Source organism: Oratosquilla oratoria, chromosome 5 (assembly GCF_046742065.1).
Source record: "Oratosquilla oratoria isolate Oo_2021 chromosome 5, ASM4674206v1, whole genome shotgun sequence".
NCBI lineage: Eukaryota > Metazoa > Arthropoda > Malacostraca > Stomatopoda > Squillidae > Oratosquilla > Oratosquilla oratoria.
This window is the reverse complement of record NC_134781.1, coordinates 57551957-57574456: the sequence shown is the minus strand read 5'-3', so window position 1 is coordinate 57574456 and position 22500 is coordinate 57551957. Positions and strand designations below refer to the sequence as shown.

General features: G+C 44.0%; 1 protein-coding gene across 3 annotated transcripts in view; it reads right to left on the bottom strand.

Annotated features, from left to right (window-relative positions):
• LOC143025252 (uncharacterized) overlaps positions 1-22500 on the bottom strand; it is a 138916-nt gene that overhangs the window by 278 nt on the left and 116138 nt on the right. For 2 of the 3 annotated variants that reach the window (XM_076184712.1, XM_076184711.1), the window contains 2 exons: positions 8936-9145; positions 1-268 (listed from right to left, as the gene is read on the bottom strand). The exon at positions 1-268 is cut by the window's left edge and continues 278 nt beyond it. In XM_076184712.1, the coding sequence (XP_076040827.1) occupies positions 41-268; positions 8936-9118 (411 nt within the window). In that variant the 5' untranslated portion in view covers positions 9119-9145 and the 3' untranslated portion in view covers positions 1-40. The remainder of the gene's footprint in view (positions 269-8935; positions 9146-22500) is intronic. The other variant, XM_076184714.1, reaches the window with a different exon arrangement.

The following is a 22500-nucleotide window of genomic DNA, read 5'->3' as shown; positions in this document are numbered from 1 at the left end:
CTTTTAAGTGTTCTTCCAGACGGCGCTTTGTCTAGTTTGATTAAGTTGTGTTTGTTCGGAGCCAACTTCGATTGCGGGGCCTTAGGAGGCAGGAGGGTTTGGAGTTCCGCGCGCGTGTCAAATGCGCATTCCACTTGCGCATTAAAACAGCGCGATTGGATGTATTGTCTTGCTTCCTCTCGAAGTCTCTCACACTTTGACAACCTCTGAGGTTGACTACTTTCCTGGAATAGGCGACGTCTTTCATTCTGGAAACCCCCTTTGGAACCTGGAACAAAAAATAATCATCACAATGAACCAGAGGGATAACGTTTACATTTTACATTGAAGGTGGCGGCGCGCTAGGCATTCTTCGCTAGCATGCTACTTGCTTTTGCTATTTCGTTTGAGTTGAAACGACTTCGGTTACGATCTTTTGCTTTTCAAATTTCCAAATGTCAAATTGCGTCAAACAGTGATTAGCTGAATGACGAACTAAGAGAAATTAAACCTAAGCGAATGTTAGACACACGGTTGAGATGCTCTTAGAGAAGTCCAGAATACTGCAACCAAAGTCGTTTCTACTCAAACGAAAGTAGTAAAAGCAAACAGCATGCTAGTCTAGTGTGCCGCCACCTTCATACTACTATCGCGCTAGCAACACCACTATAGTTCTCAACACTGATACAAAGACAGCAATTGCTTCGTACAGGCCAAAGTTAACCTGATGACAAAATAATTACAAAACTAAAACTCGCTCATCGAAGACTCCTCTAAGAAGAAAAGTGCTCTCCTCTGAGGAATAAATAGCGAAAAGGAACTGCAAACACCCCAAGACGAAAAAAAAGAAAAGGAGAGAGAGAGAGAGAGAGAGAGAGAGAGAGAGAGAGAGAGAGAGAAAGAGAGAGATGGTAATTATATCGAGGATCAACATGTGCGCCACAAAGAGACCCAAACTAACAAGTTTAATTCTGCAGTCATTTCCCCGAGCTCCCTCCCTTCCTTACACGGTGGCACTTTTCCTTTAAAATTCTCTTGCCGCCAGGCTATTTCATTAATCACTATACCCCCACTCCTCCACCTCCATAGCGAAGGAGCACATTCCATATCTGGCGTTCGACATAAAACATTCCGATAGAGGAGACGAAGGGGAGAGACACCCACAGAGTTCGTGGCTGAAGGGAGTTGATCGAATATGTTGAGAGTTGTTTGGAGTGGGAAGGGTGGTAGGGTGTCTGCATGGGAGCTTGCTCGGAGAGACCGTGAAGGGGACTGGCGCCGGCGTGTAAGTGAAGCAAAGCGCTCCCTGGCGTATGACATCCCCATCTGATGAAGGTGATGACGATCGATTCGCTCTGAAACGCAACTGAACAACTGAACGCCTTTAAGTATCATCCAGCACCAGCAATTCGTATCAACGTCGTCATCGAAGGTTTGACAAATAACACAATGCTATGATGACGTCTTCGTAAACGAAATTAAATTTCCTGTGTCACGACACAAAAATAACCGTTTACTTGAGCTCTATCTTGTGACTGATTCAGGCCGCACATGATAACGCTCATTTTCACTCCGCGATAACAAGACGCTTGAGCCGACATGCACGTTCATCCTCCCACTACTACTACTGCTATTTCTCTCACTACTGCTACTTCTACCACTACAGCCAATACTACAACCACGACTATTACTACCATTACTGTTACTGCTGCTTCCACCACTACACTCAATACTACTACTATAACTATCAATACCACTACCACTGTTGCTGTTAGTAGGTACTTTTAACGCTTCTACTACTTTTACTGCCACGACTGTTACCACCATACCAGTACTGTTGCTTCCACTACTACACTCAGTATAATTACCATGACTATCACTACCACTACTGCTACTACTGCTGCTATTGGTATTTTAACACAACTTCTACAGATACTGCAACTGCTGCTGCTACTACTACTACGCTTCATTATGTCCATGTGTCGAAATACGCATCAACATAAATACGTCGCACAAACAAATTTCGTTTAATGCTTCCACATTTGCGCACACATAAAAACACTCTCTCTCTCATGTCTGAAGGACTCCCATCTTTTCAGTAAAATATAAGGTTGAAGAATTGCGTCCACACCAGCACTCATCTCAACTGGGAGGCTGCTTCCTCACTCCTCCTTGAATGAATGCATCTTCTTCATTCTATTCAGCTGTATGTTGGGGGGCGGGTACCGCCACAAAACACGAGGAAACGGTGAGTGTCGCCAGAATAATTGGCTGTAGGCCTACCCATGCCTTACATCCCGCGGCCCCACTTCCTCTCCTTCCCCCTCCTTCCGTCCTTATTCGAGGCCTCCTGCGCCTTCGTATCTTTCTATCCCTCCTTCTTCTTCCTTCAGCTCCTTGCCTCATCCTTCTCGCTCTCTAAGCCTTCTATCCCGACTCTAATCCCAAATAAAAACCTTAAAAAACAGGATTAAAATCACCGTAGTGAGGTACACAAGCTGTATCGTGCCCCCAAGGGGCAGACTGGATGTCTTGCATCACAACTACACTCTGCTCTCGTTCATATCTTTGCAGTACCACTAACATCTACCCCACCAAAAACCTCAAGTTTTTAATCGAAATATATATATATATATATATACACACACACACACATATATATATATATATATATATATATATATATATATATATATATATACATATATATATATATATATATATATATATCTATATTTATATATATATAAAAATCTGATGATTCAGTTTAACGTCGCGAAATTTCCCCTATCAGGAGGCTAGGACGGTGATCCTTGCAGAGGACTTTGTAGCTTTGTAGCGTAGAATTTAATGAATCGTGTTCTTGGTTCAACTCGCCGGTGGCAGGTTTCGAGCCACCGCTACCTCGACCTCCGTCAAAAGACACAAATAAACTGCAAATACATCAAATGCAGGACCCTCACGACCGCTGACGAAGGGATACCAATGTGTATTCTTGAGTTACGAAATACAGAGAAAGAAAATAAAAAATAAGAAAAAGTTGTTATTTGTTAAACAGATTAATAAAAAAGCCGAAACCTTAAAGCGGGCCAAATTTCAACCAGCACTGCGCTCACGTCACAATGATTGTGCGCGCGTTTCGCGCGAAACCCAACGAATCCAATCAGAAAGTCTCACTGCGCTCAGCGCTTCGCGCCGGGTCGTGATTCTCTTACGATGTTACTTCGGAAATAGTTCTTGCGTGACAGTTAATGTTCCGAGCGCGCTCCGAATGCTTCCCGAGTTTTTGGTCCAACAAAGAATGAAGAAGAAAAGACAAAATTCCAATCCACACAGCGCTCACGTCAGCCAAAGAACCCAATCACAAATTCTCACTGCTTGCCAGTTAATGTTCCGAGAGTGTTCAGAATGTTCTATAATGTTTTTGGTCCAACGAAGAACGAAGAAAAGACACCAAATTTGAACCGACACAGTGTTCACGTCACCTAGAGAACCCAATCAGAAACTCTCACTGCGCGAGGTAATAAATAATTAACCGAATAGATATATGAATGAATGAATAAATAGATAAATTAATGAACAAATAAATAACCCAATACTATGCCAGCAGTCCATTAGAACACTTAGTATGAGTGTAATCACCCGTTCTAACTTGTTTACTATCTAAACACGCTCCCTTCCGTGAACTGGGCTTTCCAAAGGTCCATGGAACTTGGGCTCTCCGCTGTTCTCATTACTTGGAATTACTCTCGCAGCATTAAATACTCCCAATTTCCCCCTTCCATCCTGTCGATGGAACAGGGTGGAACAGACGAACAGTTCTGGTCACTACTTGCGATTAAAATTATGTCGACCTCTTCGGTATTTTATCTTGTGTTTTAAATCAAAATTAAATGGTGATTGAATTCGGTAGGATCATAGGAAATATCTCCCGTTGCAATAAAGATTCACAGTTGTTGGAGGATTAATCAGGAAAAGATACTTTCGGATTCATTCCAATAATATAAGTTGACTTGATGGAGAAAGGAGAGTACGCCAGGGGGCGCTGAGTAGCTGTGGCCGAAGCCGTCATCTTTGCCCTATTATGCTGTTTGGGAACTGTTGGGGCAGGTCATCAGCAGTCACCGCTGGGAATCGGAGATGAGTGCGGGATTCGAACCCACAGCTAAGCAAATGCGAGACAAGCACGCTTCCGATCACCCCACCAGCGTAAAAAATTTAGCTCGCAAATAGTTTGTTATTAATCACTTTATTTCCAACCGTTTTCTGTATATAAATAACATTACAATGTTATTCAATATTACACACAAAAAATAAATTGTGTTTAAGGGTTGTGAACGACATCATGGCAAACAATCCGTTCGGTTTCTGAAGTAGATAATGTTGATCGAATATGTTGCGCTTTTACTGAAGTACGGTCGATGTTCTGCAAGAGAGAGGGTTGGGTGGATAGTGTGTATCTAGACCTGGAAAAAGCCTTTGATAACAAAAATACGATGTGCAAGTCGTTGAGGGAGGAGAGGGTTGGGTGGAGAAAGTCATTGATAATAAATTTCCGCGAGTCGTGAAAGAAAGGGCTGGGTGGATTGTGTGTATTTAGATATGAAGAAAGCCTCTGATAACAAACAAAAAACACTTAATTGTAGATGGGGAGAGGGGTGGGTGGTGAATTCGTTTGGTAACAAACAAAAATGTAAGAGTTGTGGAGGAAAACATTTGATAACAAACAAAAACCCAAGACTTGTGGAGGAAAGCGCTTGATAACAAACAAAAACCCAAGAGTTGTGGAGGAAAGTGCTTGAAAACAAACAAAAATCCAACAGTTGTGGAGGGAAGCGCTTGAAAACAAACAAAAAAATCCAAGAGTTGTGGAGGGAAGCGCTTGAAAACAAACAAGAATCCAAGAGTTGTGGAGGAAAGCGCTTGAAAACAAACAAGAATCCAAGAGTTGTGGAGGAATTCATCCTCCTTGCCTTCCCTTTCCTTTCCCTTTCCAGACACTTTGCTTGGATGCTTCAAGAGAGCCTCTGCCTCCCAAGTCTCCCGCCCCAGAAGTTTACTTGCGAGCGCACTCGCCCATTCAGCAGACCTTTCCTGTCCAGCCTTCAAGAGCGCCGCTGGATTCAAGCTAATGGCGAGCAATCTCAAGCCGAATCTCAAGAAACCCATTGATCGGTGGGCCTCCTTTGTACAAACTAGGCCTATTCGTCGACAGCACACGTGAATAAATAAACACACAAAGGTGGCCACGGTGATGAAAACATCCACATTACTGAGTAAATATTCGAACAAGAATACCTAAAGCCACGTGTACAATATGGTAAAAAGTAAGTAGGCACACGCGCACGCCCGAGCACACACGTATGCACGTACGAACACACAAACCATCATCACAAAAAAAAATATATATATATTTTCCAATCTTTTTGTCATCTAATTCCTCTGCATGGTCATGAGTTACTCAGCACAATGCCTATCTTCATCAGCCATGACTGTGTCAGCAATGTCCTTTGTAACCCAAAGAGTGGGTGCCTCCTCTCCGACGTCTGTTTACAAGATCTGTCACGATGGCAAATTTCGATAAAGGTACATTTTACTCGGTTCCACAATCGCTCAACGATGATCGTCAAACGTTGTCTAGAGCACTATTTTTAGTGACTAGCGGCAGTGGCTCGAAGCAAACAGCCCATTTCCAAAACAAAAAAGTGCTCTAGACAGTCGTTTGGTGATCATCGTTGATCCACGAACGATCATCGTTGAGCGATCATAGTACCGAGCAAAACTCTGAAGTTCAAGAGAATTCGAGTTGATTACGTTTGAAGATTTACTGCCAGGAATACACTCGAACTCATCCTGTCACTCCCTTTCCGTTCCATCTATTTTAGTATTCCATCGCCGATTACCAGCGGTTCTATCCCTGGGTATGATATCACGTCAAAAAGGATGGAAGGCTCTATCACGCAAACACATATTTCAATTCTTTTGTTCTGCGCTTCAAAGATCTATTTTTTTTAAGGAATGGTTAGGTTAGGTTAGGTTAGGTTAGGTTAGGTTAGGTTAGGGCCTATTGAACAACGTAAAATTAAAGTTAAATATCTGTGTCTTGCTACATTGTTTCTGACCTACGGCAGTTGGCCGAATACAGGGATAATCCGTCATCCATGAGGAGCTAATATTATGAGAGGAAGGAAAGGGTGGTGAAGGGGAGCAGAATGGGGGGGGGGGAGGTATGTGCCTTTGATAGGTTAGGTTACATTAAGTTAGGACCTGTTGAACAACGTAAACTTCATGTTAAATATCCGTGTTGGCGTGATTCTGCAATTTTACCGGAAGGAGTTTTAGGAGAGAGTTAAAATAAACATTTAAAGGAGAGATCTAAATATCAGGGTAGCAGAATGGAGGGACAGTCTGAGTTCAAAGTCATCAGCATTCTTTTTCGAGTGACTTCCTCTTCCAAGGTGACTACGTTTATGCCATCCTGCCTAACCCCCCCCCCCCATCGCTTTACCTACTCCAACTATTGTTGTCGGTCTAAATCAACTTCTTGATCCTCCCCACTCTCCCCCCCCCCCTTCTTCCCTCGCTGTGGAAGTGGCGGGGTCCTCAAGATCCATCTCCTCAACGTCGTTTCTGTCAACGAGAAAGAGTCCCCGTTTTCATCCTTGCAGAAACCCCTTTTTCTCTGGTCACATTTTTATTTGTAAATGTTATTCTGGCTATCTAGAGGTGATTCTAGTCGGCTGAGGGAAAAGAAAATGGCGGCTTTGAACACATAAAGTGAAAGTTATCTGTAAACTCAGAAAAGAAATGGGGCTAACAAGAAGGATGACAGCCACAAAGAAAGTTTGACCAAATCTAATGTACGGAAGACAAGTTGAGGAAAAGAGAAAAGGAAGAAAATGAGAGAGGAGGAAAGGAGAGCAGAGAGAGGAGGAAGGCGGGGCAAGTAAAAAAAAGAATAGAGAGAGAGGAAAGACAGAGAGGGAAGGAGCATTGAGAAGGGAACGAATAGTGAGGGAGAAGAGGGGAGAAAAGAAGAACGGGGGGAAGGGGCAAAGGAGCTGGGGCGGGGTGCAGAGTGAGCAGAGGTAAATGGAAGGAAATGTGGAGTGCTAAAAAAAAAAGGAGCGGAGGATGATAGTGGAGATTAAGAAAGAGGCAGAGAGGTAGGGAGGGGAGGGGAAGGGAAGGGAAGAGGGGAGGGAGGAGAGGAGGGAGGGGAAGTAGAGGGGGAGGAAGGAGGTGCAGGAGGAAACAGTGAGGACATGTGAAAGGTTGCGAGGTGGTGTGGGGATCACAGCACCAACAAAGCGTTCTGACAAGTGGAGGGGTCCACGGGGGTAGGAGACGGTGCTGGATGGAGGGGAGGGTGAGAGCAGGATGGTCGGAAGGAAAAGGAGGAGGAGGATCAGATAATGAAAGGGCAACCGTGAATGGAGAAAAGGGGGGTCAATCATGATGATAGAGAAAAAAGGAAAGAGAGAGAGAGAGAGAGAGAGAGAGAGAGAGAGAGAGAGAGAGAGAGAGAGAGAGAGAGAGAGAGAGAGAGAGAGAGAGAGGGAGGGGGAGGGGGGGGTCAACAGGTTGGCCGTTGGGAACAGCGGCCGGGCCTTCCAGGTGGTTGTGGTGACTAAGGACGCGACCTCCCACCGGACCTTCAGTCTTCCGTCCGATGTCAGCGCTGATAGCTCTGGTCTCGGTTCGTGTGCCGTCCGCTTGTGTACTCCCTCAGTCCAAGACGTCTCTGCTGATGCGAAGAAGATGGATAAAGTCCCCCCCCACCACCATCCCACCCCTGTCCCCTGAGGGTCAGTGGGAACCGATCCGGCTCGGACATCTGGTCCGGTTGCGTGTGCAGGTTTATGGACGTTGCGAGTGGAAATGAACCTGTGTTTATCGTCCACCAGATTGGCCAGCTGATACTCTTGTCCGGCTTCTGGGTCCCTTGCGCTGTCTCAGGGAGATATAGAAAGACATGGCACGGAGATGTTAAGACCCAGTAGGATGCAGTAATGAGGTCTAAACTTGTAGCAAGTCTCATCGAACTATGGATTCGAACGATTTCTATGGGGCTTACAGCGGTGATCAATAATTCCTAATATCACTACTCTTATGATAACCAAACTATGTGAATTCAATGTTTATGCAAAGACGCAAACCCACAGATAAGAATGTAATGATTAGATAATAATTACTTATATAGTCATTAATTCACAGATAAGCACAAACTCCAAACAAATTAAAAAATGCAATACCTGTAGCAAACAAAAGATATATATACATATATACATATATATATATATATATATATGCATACATAAATATTGATTAACTGAAAGGGTATGACGCATGCACGCATGCACATACACACACACACAAGATAGGTATAGACAAGCAGAGGCGCGTAAGTAGGTACACATATGGTTGAACAGATGTGAATGGATCTTTGTTTATACTGGGAAAAAATAATTAACCTTATCGGATTTTTCTAATTATCTGATAAACTGCTTTTATTGCCATTTCGTTTGTTGATAGTAAAAAAGGTATTTTCCAACGCGCTGAGACTTTTCTGTTGGATCCGACTGCCACCAGACGATTCTATGCCGCCAAGGGAACCCCACTCCTTATTGGATTCAAGTTTAACGTATGAACATCTGATTACTGATGCTCAGTATTTGCCTGCTTTCTCGCAATTACGATTTTTGCTACATGTCTATTGTCGGGCATGCTGCAGTGCCATTTGAATTAGTATCTGACCCAAGGATTTTCTTTAGATTCGAGGGACTCTTTCTTTGGGTCGGGTTCATCAAGAAGGGCCTGCAACTGGGGTTACTGGGGAGTGGAGCAAGCCCTTGGCCAGGAATGAGCACCCCGTGATAAGAACCACCAGGACGATTCCACAAGACCACACGTGTGCGGGTTGTTCTCTGCACCGGCCACCTCGGGAACTCTGTACCTCAGGGTGCCGTACCTTCGGATCAGGATCTTCGCCCGGGATGAGTTTGGTCGACACACCGAAGTCGGCGAAGTTGAGTTCGCGATCCTCGAAGAGGAGCAAATCCATGTGTGCTTCGCCCGGGATTAGTTTGGTCGACACACCGAAGTCGGCGATGTTGAGTTCGCGATGCCTGTGTGCCATGCCCCCTTCTGCTCAACATCACCGTCTCTGTGGGAGAACAGAATCATCCCGCGTTAACATGAACAAAATATATATATAAAAAGCGTGTCGTCAGAGCAGCAAAGTGTATGACCGCTTTGACCCTGTGCAACAATTTTGAAATTCACAAATGCGAAAAAAAAGACTTTTAGATATTTTGTTTTTTTCTATGGTTATGAATATTGCAGCCATCAATTATTGATATTTAGCTTATTATAGTTACCAATTCCTTTTTAAATATTGACCTGATTATTTTTCACCTTTTTACAGAGAGAGAGAGAGAGAGAGAGAGAGAGAGAGAGAGAGAGAGAGAGAGAGAGAGAGAGAGAGAGAGAGAGAGAGTTGACTAACAAATTTTAAGAGTCACCTAAGAATTTTCTCAATACAAGAAAAAACACTGACCTCGGGAGTTTTGACTTTGACAAGTGCAGAACGGTAGCATGCCGGGCTTGCAATGACATGAAATGAAATAAAAGCCCTGTCCAAGGGTGAGATAACCAAAGATGAAAGGGAATGTTAACCGTAAAACACAAAGGAAGATGTCTCATCCTGTGCACGGAATACGCAAGGAATCTGTGAATGGTCGATTAAATGAGGGGTAAACAAGCTGTGCCTGTGGCGTACGGAACAATGGGGAGGCGGGGCTGAAGATAGGAGATTAGTCTCTGGTTCCAAACAGAAGGAACAATGACATCTGGACCCAGGAGCCGCCGAGTAGCAGTGGTGGTACCGCAGGGGAATACAAAACGTGAGGATGATTCTTCAGGAGCGTGGCGTACCACCTCAGGGAGGCAAGGCCGGAGCCCAGAGTAGCGGAGTGCCTCCGGAGCAGCGTTGGGGCTCGTTAACGATCTCGGGCCCCGCGGGGACTCTTACGTAGGCCTAGGGAGACTCTTGAAAAAGGGCCAAGATGAGCAAACAGGTGGTGATGGGGAGGGATCGCGGAGATGTAGATGGAGGTATGCGAGGCTGATTGGGAAGTGAGGGTAACCAGGATGGTTGCTGATTGCGGAAACTAAGACGTTCGCTAGGATGGCAGCCATTTAAAAATATATAATTTCATTCTGGTTGGTGCCTGGCGTTTTTATTCAGCTGAGGGGGAGGGAGCGACCTCCCCTAAAACGGGGTTCCTATCGACCGTGACCCTCCCTTTAACTCGACAAGATCACCCAGTATTGGACACAGTGAAAGAGATCAAAACCATTCCCTTGAGTTCCACAACTATGCTTTTACAATGTCAAACCATCCTCAGCCTCCATAACTACCAATTATGTGTTCAGTTACTGATATATCCAACTCACTTAACTCTACCTTTACTAAAATGTACCATACTTCCCTGCTTCATTAGTCTAAACTCCAGTGCCACTAAGCTAATTCCCTATTAACTCTCTATATCCCCTCCAATTTACCTTTCCTCTTTTTAAACCGACCCAATTCCTCAGGAACGCCCTCTCTAGACTCATTTGGACATCCCTATGACCCCTGGGATTTTCGTGGTCTCATCTCCCACAGTGATACTCTAACCATCCTCTCTCCCCTCCTCCCTCCTCGTCACTCTTCCATTAAAGCCCCGGTCACACTATCACGACTCAAGTTTGAGTTGAAACGACTTCATTTACAACTGTTTATTTTTCGACTGTCCAAACGTCGTTTGTTGAGAAGGTGAATTACGAACTAAGAGAAGTTAAACCTGTACGAATATTAGACACACTGTTTAATTGTCCTAAGTGAGGTCTAGAATACTGTAGCGAAGTAGTCCTGCATCGTTTCAGATTCACAACATTTGACGAGAATCGTGAGAGTGTGACCGGGGCTGGATTGCCTATTCGTTCACTCGCAGAACCTGCCTACGAGGAGGTGCAAGCATGAACCAGAAATGTTCAATGTGTGTGCTGGGCACCACCAGGGTTATTACTAAAACAGTGTACAGTGGATCCCTGACCTGGCAAGGACCACGTCATCATTTCATTTCTGTTCCGAAACGGTAATGTCGTTTCTGACACTAAGATGACCTTGGGCATTCAAGGACTGTGGAGTCGGAAGATCCAGTGTGTGGTGGATGGATCCTATCAACCAAACAGGTCCTTGGAGAGAACGTCTTCGTTCTGTACAGGCGCTTCTTTCCCATCATGGTCATGAGGCCCTGGGTTCGCGTCCCCACGGTCACATGCACGCACAGAGTACCACACAATGCCAAGCTAATGGCGTACGCGCCTCATCTCATTGTTAGCTTGTAATTGTATTCATTTTGCCTTTTCGAGGGTGCTGAAGTGGGTCTGTTGACACTCACCATCCCACTCCCATGCAGAAGAAGTTAGAAACCCGTGATAGAGCAAAACCCTCTCAGTTGCGGCAAGCCGATTTTTTTTTTTTTTTTTTTTTTTCTTGGGTCGCCTCCCCGTCCGAGCCGAGTACCAACGCGACACAGCCTGCAGCGTGTCCTGGTAATCGAACTCACGACCACCTGCTCATAAGTTCGACACGGTATTCACTGGACTGAAATTCGCTTCATCATGAACATAAAGAATACAGTATAGGTGGGTGTCGCTCCCCAAGCTTCCTTCAGTACGCTTCGGGTCTCCTTCCCTACACTGTAAGAACTTGCAAATCTACACATCAACATAAAAGTCCCCCTTTGTGTTCCATGTACACACATGCACGTACACAAACATAAGTGGTCGAGATATTTGCTCCGTCCGCCTCGGGTGACCGAGAAAGTCAACAATGTCATGGGGGCAGGGGTTATTTGAAGGCCAACCTGGCTACAGCAAAGGAGATGCTCCCTTACACACACACACACACACACACACACACACACACACACACACACACACACACAAACACACACACGCACGCACACACACACACACACGTGCGCGCCCGCCCTCCAAGGCTACCTATATAACATTACAGGTAGGCTCTACATACAAATACACTATAGGGCGGTCTTGTAAAAGCCAACATGACAACAATACACAGTTCTGGGTGTAATTGTAAGTAAATATTATCTGTTGGACGGAGAAGTAATGGCAGAGCGAAGAGGTTGGGGGAGGGGGGGAGAGTTCGCTCAGGTAACTATAAACAAAGCCTATCAATGTATAAAATGCAAGGAACAGGAAAATCTTTCGCGGAAATAAAAATCCGTCCATAGGAAAGGAGTGTTTACTTGGGGGAAAAGCGAAAAACATAATAATGAAACTTGGACAAAAACGTAGACCGGCCATTGTAAACACAGGTGGTCTGTGGCGGCACACAGACAACCTCTGATGGCACGCACAGATTAAAGTGTTATACTGATATCTCATAACATGTAGATACCCAACGATAACTTAAAGAATTGGAGGACAACGTTACTAAATATGTACACTAAGAATAGCATATTCACGATAGAACAGAACATTGGCCCCAAAAATCCGAGTTTCTTACAGAAAGAAACGGAGAGGGCATAAGAACTATGTGTAGTGTAGCCTGAATGGTCTACTGCAGGATCGATCTATCCCTTAAGAGACGATACAGACTCTGTAGCTCAGCACGGTGGCTTAATCCGGCTTGTTAAGATTGTATGTAGAGTGAGAAGCGCAAGTAAAATTTATGGAATGGCTGTGACTGTGAATTAAGTCTGAAATCAGTATAATAAGTTACTCACGATAAAATAAAACACTAGTATATAAAGATATGAGTTGCTTACATAAAGAAACATGTGTTCATGAGTCGACTATGAAATACCCGTAAGATCATCATAACTTAAAAAAAAAATTAACTACGACAATTATGAAGATTTAAAGGAATTACCTGTAGAGACGGGTAGGGCAGGGGGCAGGATGCGGGATGACCCGTCATCCAATAGGAGCTAAGATGGGAGGGGGGGAAGAGTGGTGGGAGTAGGTTTGTGCCTTTGACTTGGCTACCTACCTTATAAGGGGAAAAAAGCTTTTGATATATAGATAGACAGACCTGTAGAGACCCAAAAATTAAACAGAAAATAGAAAAAGGAGAACATGTGTTGACATATGGAAAAGATAAACAACATATTTAAGACCTATTTCAATTAACTATTTCTGTTACAAGTACTACGCCGACGTGTGACGTCCTGGTAGAGAAAGTACTACTGCGTTTTACTAACATGTGTGTAGTATTATATAATAAAAACATTAACAGGTCCAATATTATTAACATGCGTGTAGGACTATATAATAAAAACAATAACAAGCCCAATATTACATGTGAGTAAAACATGTTTGTTGTACTATATATTAAAACAACAGCAAGTCCAACATTACTAACGTGTGTGTAGTACTGCATAATAAAATCAATAACAAGTCCAATATTACTAACACGTGTGTAGTAATATATAATAAAGCAATAGCAAGTCTAATACTACTAATACGTGTGTAGTACTATATAATAAAAACAATATGTCCAATATTACTAACGTGTGTAGTACTATATAATAAAACAATAACAAGTCCAATATTACTAACATGTGTGTAGTACTACATAATAACAACAATAAGTCCAATGTATGAAGCATATGCCTGTAAATTGTGTTTACTGCGATAGCACCACGACCACTGTGAGCAATGTATGTTTGCATGTAGGAGTTAAGGGCAATGGTGGTGTTTAGGAGTCATCCATTCAGTTTGGGTTCCTTCATGCGATGCCACAATGGAGGCACCACCATGTCTTTGCACTGATTCAAATGTAACCTTTCAGACGTGGCCGCGCCACCAGGTCTCGTGCTGCGGCCAGATGTGTGATGGTGAAGTAAGGCATATTTTGTGAGTGGTCTACGTGAAGGCGCCACCATATTTTTGCACTGATTCAAATGTAACCTTTCAGACGTGGTCGCGCCACATGGCCCAGTGGAGCGGCCAGAAGTGTGGTGCATGTGGTGGCATCATGTGATAGGGTCCTGAAGATTTCCTACCAAACCCTGAGGAATCCATGGCGCAATCACCTTGAGAGTACTGTACCCTAACCATAAGTCGTAATAAACAAGGAGCGCATGGGAAGTATAATTACGCAATAGACCATGTGAGGTAGTGAGGATGTTGAACTCATTTACGAAGATGAACTTTACAGATTATCTTCTGATCTACAGCAGATGATTTCGTTCAGTTGAGGCCTGGGCCTCTTGCAGAAGGGACAATGGAACCGGTGATCCACAGAATGAAATGCAGTATTATTGCGCAGCAACACTATCGCGTAGCGAGATCGCTCTGGTTGGACCATACTGTATTTACAATAACCTCCACCCCAATACGATGACAGTGTGTGCATATTAGTGAGTGAGTGAGTCAGTGTGTGTGTGTGTGTGTGTGTGTGTGTGTGTGTGTGTGTGTGTGTGTGTGTGTGTGTGTGTGTGTGTGTGTGCGCGCGCGTGTGTGTGAGTGCGTGTGTAGGCGTGCGTTCACTTAATTGTAGTACACAGTACTGTTGCACACTTGGTAATTGGTAACATTGATTCTATTTCTATTTTTTTTTTTTTTTGCTTTGCTTACGATGTACGTACAATTATTCACATAATCAATTATGTAATCAGATGTAGTAATACAATTAAGAGCTTCTTTCCTTGTATGTCTATGGGGGGGGGGACAGAATTATACCCATCTCACACCTATATAGGACCCGTACGTCGGCCATCTCATTTTATAATAGATTCAATTTGGAGGTAGGTACAACTTTGCCAACCGTGTAGTTAATGAATGGAATAAACTTCCTGCACAGGAAGTGCAATCTAGTTCAGTTCGAAGCTTTACGAATTATTTAGATAAACACCTAAGCAAGATGCTGTAATGATTATGATTTATTTTATATTATTTGTTTTTGTTTTGTTATCATTGATCTGTTTGATTTTCATTTATTATTAGTTATATGTCAATTTATTATTATTTACTATTTACCTGTATGTTTATTATTTAACTATACCTATGCATTTATTTATGTTTTTATTTTTTATTTACATTATTATAGTTTTTATCTATTAATTTATTATTATTATGATTTTTTTTCGCATCCGACCTAGATATGGACCAAAAGGTCTCCTGTCGGCATGATCCGCCTTTGTAATCCTTTGTTATATTTATGTACCTATGGAAATCATCTTTTTTGTTAGAGTTCTTCTATAGGTTTTTGAAATGTTAATTTAAGCGTGTGCTTCTCCACAATAAGTACGTAATCAGTATTCTTTCTCGAAAAATGGTTGGTTAAAAATGCAAAGTACATTGTAATCAGAAACACGAAAATAAGACTTCTAATCAACTGCGATGAAAATAAAGCAATTTGTGTTTGCAGCCCTGCTGGAGCCGCGTGGTCATTGGCTATTCGCCCTCCTCCCCACAAGCAAAAACAAATGAACGAATAAATAAATAAAATAAATAATAAGAAAATTAATTAGATAATAAAAATAAATGAATAAATAAATATACAGAATAGAATAAAATCGAGAGGGAGCATGAACGACAAATAATACAATTTAACAAGAGGTATAAGTAGTTCTTGGTAACCAGGAACAAATAGGACGATAGACTGAAAATCCCACCATCGGTGAAAAAAGTTATTTGAGGATCCTTGCTGAAGAGGATCACAGTTAATAATCGCAATATACCCATTTTTAAATAAGATTTTTTTCTCCGATCTAGTGAGATTTTCAGTCTATCTTACCAATGTGTTAAAACATTCACTCGATTGTGTAATAGGATGATGATTGTGAAAGACCTAGAAAAAGAGGTGGTGGACATATGGAAACGCTGCTCTTTTTCTGAACAGCGATCTCTTGCGAGAACACCTGCAAATCTACAGAGATATAAGTCTATTTGTGAAGCCGCAATCTTCTTCAACAATTATTGTATGAGAAAGAACTTCCTGATCACTGCACACAGGCGCGTGCGGCTCGACAGGGCAGTGATACCGTTCGCAACACCTAATCCAGCGGTCCGAGTTTGATTGCAGTAGTCTATATACAAACTCTGAGCTCTCATTAGGAAGGGTAACAGCTGTCGTTCACGAGTCCAACATGCGACCCTAGACTAGTGATGAGGCCCACTTATCGATAATTTCATGAATTATTTTTGTTTTCCTGTTTATTTATTCACTTATTCAACTCTTCATTTAATTGTATTATTCAATTTATTTGACTACTTATCTATTTTCTTAACCAATTTCTGTTTATTCAGTTAATTTGTTTATTCAATTATTTATCTAATTTATATTATTTATTAATCTAATGGGTGTCTGGTCCCCGACATGGACGATGCCATGGTCCTTTAAGGCCCCGTTCAAGTCGGTCCTTCCGTCCTTCCTTCCGTCAGTCGGTCTCAAAGTTGTATAAAATCGTCCCCGGCACCATGCTGTCACAAAGAGTGTCCCATGCTACTAAGGCAGTGTTTCTCAACCTGGGGATCATAGGAGCCCCAAAGGGAGCCACGGGGGCACCCCAAGGGACCCATGACAAGAATTTAGGGGGTCGCCATGACCTGCTGTTACAAATTATACATTTCTTTATAATGTGAGGAATCTGAATAAATGGGGGGAAATCATCACTCGGTCCTGGAAGAAATATAAGATAAATCTTATTGTTAACTGTAATAAAGCAAAGCTTTTTCTCATCGACATTTTATTATTGTTACTTTTATTTATTTATTTATTTCACCTATTTTTGGTGGGGTGGGATTTGGGAGAAAAATGAATGGGAGGCACACGAATGTAGAAAATTTATGAGGGGGGAATAGAGTGAAAAAGGTTGAGAATGACTGTGTAGTTAACTATGGCATCAATATGGTGCGGAACACAGCAACACGTATCCCGCCTGACAACCGGAGGAAATGTTTTCGCCTAACTTCTTATCTTATCTCAGCTGATCAGGTGTTAGCGCTTGTAACAATGACACTGACCAAAACAGATATGATGGCCATAACTGCAAACAAAGATCAAGGGAACAAATATTAATTGAAATAATAGGTACACAGTTTGCAAAGGGGGAGAGTGCTTTCAGAAGGATCTGCCTTCGCTGGAGATTGAAATTTAGTCAGTAACTTACCACAATCTTTTAGAGAGAGTTAGAGAGAGAGAGAGAGAGAGAGAGAGAGAGAGAGAGAGAGAGAGAGAGAGAGAGAGAGAGAGAGAGAGAGAGAGAGAGAGAGAGAGAGAGAGAGAGAGAGAGAGAGAGAGAGAGAGAGAGAGAGAGAGAGAGAGAGAGAGAGACTTTTGCCATGCCTTACGCAGGGTTTCTTACTCAGCTCAAGGAAACCTTTGGTTCAATTGTGGTAAAAGAAATATAGATCTTTGGATATTTTTGGGTCTTTTGGGTGTGACCTTTTGAATCGTTGGGTCATTACTTGGGTTCTAAGAATGTGTTCTGGTTGAAGACCTATGATTTTATTCAGCTTCCAGGGACAAAATTTGCAGAAAATATATAGAACTCATATCAAAGGAATTGTGTACATTAGGGGACGCTTAGTAATAAAACGAAAACTGCCACCTGTTCCCCCATGAGCTCGGACAGCCAAATCAAACGAGAGTCACCTGTAGCCAAATGGAACAGACCCGGTGTGTGTGTGTGGGGGGGGGGGGGTTGTCTTCATTCCTCCGGAAAGAGATCGATGCTAAGGGCGCCACAGCGGCGCACACAAAGAGCATAGGGAAACCTTTCCCCTCAAAGAGCGGCGGGGCCAAGAACCCCTGTCAACACACATCCCAACAACAAGAAGTATCCCTTCATTAATATCATATGTGTCAGCTGATTGCTTCCCTTTTTCCCTCGGAGAAACTGTCGCTGAACAAACAGGAACGGGAAACATGGTTTCCACTGCCCAAAGAACGAGGGTCAACCTGGTTTAACGTTTGAATGTGTGTGTGTCTATGTGTGTGTGTGTGTGTGTGTGTGTGTGTGTGTGTGTGTGTGTGTGTGTGTGTGTGTGTGTGTGTGTGTGTGTGTGTGATTCACCTTGATCTTTGGATCACGTGTTGGACTCGTGATCGACAGCTATTTCCCTCTCGGAAGAGAGCTCGTATGACCGATCTATGGGTAATGCTATGACCTTACACGCAAACACCCCCAACTCCCCGACCACGAGAGTTGGAGTAACGATTCGAAGCGCAGCGATACTGAAATAATTTCAGCCCTGGGCAGGATTCGAACCAGGTACCGCCGGCACCGCCGTACTGACAGTCTGGGACTCTACCAACCGCGCCACCGAGAGTGTGTGTGTGTGTGTGTGTGTGTGTGTGTGTGTGTGTGTATGTGATTCACCTTGATCTTTGGATCACGTGTTGGACTCGTGATCGACAGCTATTTCCCTCTCGGAAGAGAGCTCGTATGACCGATCTATGGGTAATGCTATGACCTTACACGCAAACACACCCGCAACTCCCCGCCCACGAGAGTTGGAGTAACGACTCGAAGCGCAGCGATACTGAAATAATTTCAGCCCTGGGCAGGATTCGAACCAGGTACTGCCGGCACCGCCGTACTGACAGTCTGGGACTCTACCAACCGCGCCACCGAGTGTGAGTGTGTGTGTGTGTGTGTGTGTGTGTGTGTGTGTGTGTGTGTGTGTGTGTGTGTGCGCGCGCGCGCTCGCACGTTCAGGAGGCGCGCGCAAATGTATAATGACATCTGATGAAACAACAAATGAAAGAATATATAACACTTGAATGGCATGAAACCAAAGTTTTATGACGAAACAAAGGCAAACAGACAGAAGACGCATTGCTGCGACCCATCCGGCCCGTTTGGGACTAATGACAATGACAATTTAGTTTCCGAGGACGAAGCGGAGATGTAGGAGCGACAGAGTCAAAAACACAGACTAAGGTCAAATACTAATGTCAATAATGACTAAGGTCAATTAGGAAATTTTTTTGACCTTGTCATGAAACACATACCCAATGCAGATATTATCTAAAACGAAATGTTGCTAAACTGTGTAGTACACTAATCTATAAGGTATCGTCATGTGGGGTGATCTTGATTGGTGATGTAAAGTTGATACCGTCAATAATTTTTAGGAGAAAAGACTTGTATGCCAAAAAAGTTGTGGTCCACTTTACACCCGCAATCAAAATTACCCCGCGTGGTATACGAGAGTAATTACAACACTCGTGTGTTCGATCTGCAATTACGAATTAAATGTGACATGAAAAATGCATTTGATAACTCTGTGTATATATGTCCTGACTCGTATTCTACATGTATAGAATACTCTGTGTATATGTCCTGACTCGTATTCTACATGTATAGGATACTCTGTGTATATATGTCCTGACTCGTATTCTACATGTATAGGATACTCTGTGTATATATGTCCTGACTCGTATTCTACATGTATAGGATACATCAACTATGAATTGACCTGGACGACGGCCGAATCAGTGACAGTGGCTCTACGAGTATAACCTACCGCTACCGAGGAGGGGATGGGTGCCACGCAGACGTATAGAATAGCAAGACGGCAGCCAGACCACAATGAAAAGCATGGATCAGGGGTGGGCAACCTTTGACACGCGTGCAAACCTGGCACACTAACGATTTTTTCCGGCACGCGAAACGCGGGGCTCGCCTTTGGAAAAATTATAAATCTCCAACTTCATTTGTATGACATTTAGTAACTCCACGGGGCGCTGGGCAGCGGATTGGGCTCCTAAGAGGTGAAAGGAGAGGGCATACTCGTATGTAAGCCTATAGATTTACTCCGTTGGCACGTGCGAAAATTTTGTATCAATGATTTGGTTGATTTTGGCACCCATAGTTAAAGATGTTGCCCACCCCTGTTACAGACTGTGACTTTTTCGCCAACAAGGATGCCCCCCAAGATGAATAAAATCGCCTGGCAGCAGCCAGAATAAGAGGGATAGTGCCATCCTGTACAGAAGTATTCAAAAGTCTCGCCAAGCAATTAGAAATGCAGTGAGATCTTAATTCATATAAAATATTGAATATGTATGCAGGCAACAAAATTACTATTGAGTGCTACACTGATGTACAGGCGGCAATGCTGCACTGACACAGTGTTATTTTTTAACACCCTACATCAGCGGTTTTTAACCCGCCTTTCGTCACGGACAGAGATTTATACGCTGCTGCTTCTTAGCCTCCTAGCGAAGACCTCAACTCTGAATAAAATCTTCGGCATACATTAACCACTGGCGAAACGCCGTGGGTGACCGGGGGAGGGGGGGAGGGGGGAGGTCATGAAGCCCAGGTTGAGAACCACGGCTCTCGACGCAGGTCATATCAGGTCAGGTCAGAATCCACTATGACTCATCCGAGTGCGGTCACTGGTTTACGGACCTGACGAGCTCTCTGATGACGCCGCTTGGGACCCCGAGGCCACTGTTTCTGTTTATCTTCGCTTGACTGACCGTAGAGGTGTTTATATACACGATCAGGATAAAAGCTTGTTTCAACTGTGATATCCGGGGTTGAGTTGGGGACCTCTCACGTAACCATGATGCACCATTCCCAGACAAAGAAAAATAATAGTCCGACTACTGCTGGAGGACCCTTGGTCCACCACACGGGAGGTGATGCAACCTATACTCTGTTTCCTCCACCTGAGACCCAAAACGTTGGCACCCATCCAACCAGATGAGCCCAGATCGTCTACCAGGAGCCAAGATGGTCACAACCACAGGTAACCAGAGCTTCTATTCTTGGGGGGCAATTGCGATGTGTTATCGTCGTTGGTTACATTCGGAGCAATGCCACAGTGGTCATACCCGAAAGGTGTCCACCAGTCCGGAGTTGACGCGAGGCTTCAGGCAAAGAATCGAAATTCTCGATCGAACCTGAAACAGATTGAGTTCGAAGTGTCATCTCAAGTTGCAACTCAAAGCAGACGGCGAGGTGTCAACCTCCAAGTCCTCCTAGAGGGTGGCACGAACACGGATAAAATCGCCTAGAGTCAGCTAGGAGGAGAGTCAAAGTGCCACCCGGGACGGTAGGCGTTCGGTGCCCCTTCGCTATGGAGTGAAAGGGCACCTCGGATAAGAATGAAACCGCCTGGCGGAAGCCAGAGAACAAGGAACAGTACCACGTGACATTGCGGAGGATGACCTTGGAGAAGAAGAGGCTTGGACGGTGAAGGTATAAACGGCTCGCTCTTGTTTATTTTCTATTTACGCCTTTGCTATAATGACTTACTTTATATTGTTCTGACTAACGCCAAGCGGTTCTTTTTAGCCGTGGGAAGGGCTTCGTAATGAACGGGTTATGGGAGAAAAAAGTTAAAGCTCGACAAGTGAAAATATATAATTTTCCCAATTTTAGATAGGAAAAACTATCTATTGGGGGTACAGGGATAGGCGAGAACGGAGGTGGGGTAGGGAAAGGAGAGCGTGGGAGAAAAATCGAGATGAAGGGAGGGGAGAGGAAGAAGAGAGGGAGAGATGGAGGAAGGGGAAGGGTGGGAAGTAGAAGAGGAAGAGAGGGAGGAAAATTGGGAGAAAGAGATGAAAAGTGAAGGAAGAGGACGGGAGGGAAAGGGAGGGAAGGGAGGGAAGGAGGGACGTAGGGAGGGAGGGGGACGGAACCCGGCCAAACGATACAGAAGTTATTACGTTTTCACGAAGACAGTTTTTTTTTTTTTCTCTTTTTATCTTAATCGATTCTCTTTTATGAAGGATGTCTTAGGACGTTTCTGCGCTTTCTTCACTTCTCCACGTTGCTCTTGTTGCTGCTGGGCCAGGCGGCAATATTAGGGGGCAACCAACCATCCACCTTGTTCAAACTTGTCTAACCCAAGCCAACCGCAACCCCCATCCCTCCCTCCCGCTTCCTGCCGCCTCACCCCTTTGCCACAGGCCCACAGGCAACCTCACCACCACCTCCACCTCCTCCTCCTCCTCCTCCTCCTCTGCAGGTTCAATAACAAGGTGGTCAGTAGCCTGTCCATTTCGTTGCAACACGTGCCAGACTGTTTTGTTCAGCCCCGAATAGGCTCTGACATGGCGCAGACCATGATGAATAAGTTATATATTCATTAGTATTTTATGAGTATTATCACAGCTCGTGGGTACGCACAAGGGGGACGCTGATCGACGACGGATGACTGTTATCATAAGGACCGATATCTTCGGCTTCGCTTATCGATTTGCCAGGCCTTGGCGATCACATCATTACACACGACAAGCGACGAAGTGAGCCTACGAAGCCAGTCTGGAACGCAAAAATGGATCCCCCCCCCTCCATCAATAGGTTCACTCCTAGACTTTGGAATCAACGCTCTAATATACATGCTTAACTCAACCGAACTTAGCCTAGCCCAACCAGGCCAACCTAGCCTAGTCCAACCCAGTATATCGAAGCCAAGACAAATTCAACCAAACCAAGCCAATCAGAACCCAGCCCAGTCCAGCTTAACCTT